At 33.3% G+C, this 2,034-nt stretch overlaps 1 protein-coding gene across 1 annotated transcript in view; it reads left to right on the top strand.

The window, feature by feature from the left end:
* The first annotated feature begins 828 nt into the window (after window positions 1-828).
* Window positions 829-2,034, top strand: part of LOC122257521 (ubiquitin carboxyl-terminal hydrolase MINDY-3 homolog) — a 17,597-nt gene continuing 16,391 nt past the window's right edge. Inside the window, exon 1 of the mRNA XM_043022832.2 lies at window positions 829-1,167. Within this exon, the coding sequence (XP_042878766.1) occupies window positions 1,056-1,167 (112 nt within the window). The 5' untranslated portion in view covers window positions 829-1,055. The remainder of the gene's footprint in view (window positions 1,168-2,034) is intronic.

Here is a 2,034-nt window from a genome sequence, read left to right as displayed (position 1 = left end):
CTAATACAAATATTACTACTATAAAACTGCTACTAATAATGATACTTCCACTGATAATTATGGTAATAATAATAACTATATTTAATAAACTTAAAAATAGTCCGCATGATAGTAATAACAGAAGCAGTAATAATTTTGATAATGATGGAAATTATGATAATAATGATAATACTATATTATTTTAAGTACAGTGATGATAATGTTGACAAAAAGTATTGATAACAAAGAAAATAGCAATAATAATGATGATGGTGGCGATCATAGAATACTACCACTCCTACTACTATTACGATTACTGCTACTACTACTAATGCTGATATCAATTGATATTAATGATAAAGGTAATTATCATACGTGGAAAAAAACAACTTGATTATCAACAATCAAAGTGAATATACATAATGGTTACAATGAAAACCAAATTTATTTGAATTGATGATGATGATGGAAAAATAATAAAAAAAAACGAAATTGAAGTATAAAAGATACGCAATATCAATGACAGTCAGATTTCATGACCAGCGACCTTGGGTTTTCTTTGTCTTCTTCCATCTGTCGGTTATTTTCTCGTAGTTTTTAAGAGAAAAGACTTGCTTCCGTGAAATCTGATAATGTATCGACTATCTGCACGAAAGATTAAAAACTTCACTTCGAGAACGTCTACGACTATGCGATTCTGTCAGAATAAGGGGAATCAAATTATCACACCAAACTTTAACAAAAAAATATATAATGGTACAGAATAAAACTAAAAATATTCAAAGCAACAAATTACCTATTCATCAATCATATTCACACTAATAATTTATTCTAGAAGGTTTAGTCCGAATCGCAATGTTGTTTACCTGTGAGGTGGGAGGCGAATGCAAGACAGACGTTACTCGCGAAATATTACTTAAAGAACATTAAGGAATAAGAAGCATCGGTAACCTTATATCAAGACGTCTCAGGAGACCTTGGCTTTTCCACCAAAGTCTGAACCCTTCTCTCAAAGTAAGAAGGGGAAGAGGAAGAAGAAGAAGGAGAGCCAGAACAAGTTGCCTGGGATATAATTTATGTTAATCATGACAGAAGGGCCTACCCGCGTGGCTGATGCTGTGCATGAAGTGTCACAGTTGGTATGGGGACCAAGTATCCGACCGGAATTATTTGCCAGGTGGTCACAAGGTGAGTTTTGATATGAAAAGAGAAGCTGGCTCTGTAGTGAAAGAATTGCCAGGTGCTGGGTTTAATGCCTGGTAATAGCGTGAATGTTTGTCTTAATTAATGTCAGGGTGTGTTGTGAGGGTGGGGTTTTGAGAGAAATCACGAGACAGAGAGTGAAAATGAGGGTGCAAGGATGCGAAGGCAATTGAGAGCTTAGCATTGCTCACATATGTTAGGAACAAAGTCAGTGGTACAATTTAGAGAGAGGAAATTTAAGCTCAGTTAAGGTTCCTTCAAAATTGTTTTCATTCTTCAAATATTGAGTTAATATGTGCAAAACTATCCATAACCCCAGCTTTTAAAGTTGTATTTTTATTTTTCATGGCTATTACATTATATGAAAGTGGCACTAAAGAAATATTCTCATATTTATTAGAATCTTCAGTCTGTGCCGTCCCTACAAGGTCTAAGTTAGGACTCAATGCATCAATGAATGAATGGAATGGCAGATGGATAGTAAGGCATTTACATATCCATTTTTTTTCATTTGGCTCTAGCACACCTGGATGATTTAAGTACAGCCATTAATTGAAGAAAGTGTGGCCACTAGATTAGGAAATGGCAATATGTACACAGAAATAAAACAGTAATTGTATATAATAAAGTATTCTTGACATATTGCAATTATCTTCATATTATCTGTACTCAGTAAAGTAAATCTTGGAAATTCTGAAGAATAATTTTTTTTTTAGAAAGTGCACACTTGTTAACCATTGCACACTGCACACTTTAGGCTTTCTCATGCATACTTTTCTATGCTTGATGGAATGGTGATAAAGAATTTATAAAAATTGGTATATGGTATAAAATAATTGCATAAAGTAAAGA

Source organism: Penaeus japonicus, unplaced genomic scaffold, assembly GCF_977035675.1.
Source record: "Penaeus japonicus unplaced genomic scaffold, GWHDUDI00000001_assembly GWHDUDI00000020, whole genome shotgun sequence".
Classification (NCBI taxonomy): domain Eukaryota; kingdom Metazoa; phylum Arthropoda; class Malacostraca; order Decapoda; family Penaeidae; genus Penaeus; species Penaeus japonicus.
Note: the sequence above shows the minus strand (reverse complement) of the source record. Positions and strands in the feature narration are given on the sequence as shown.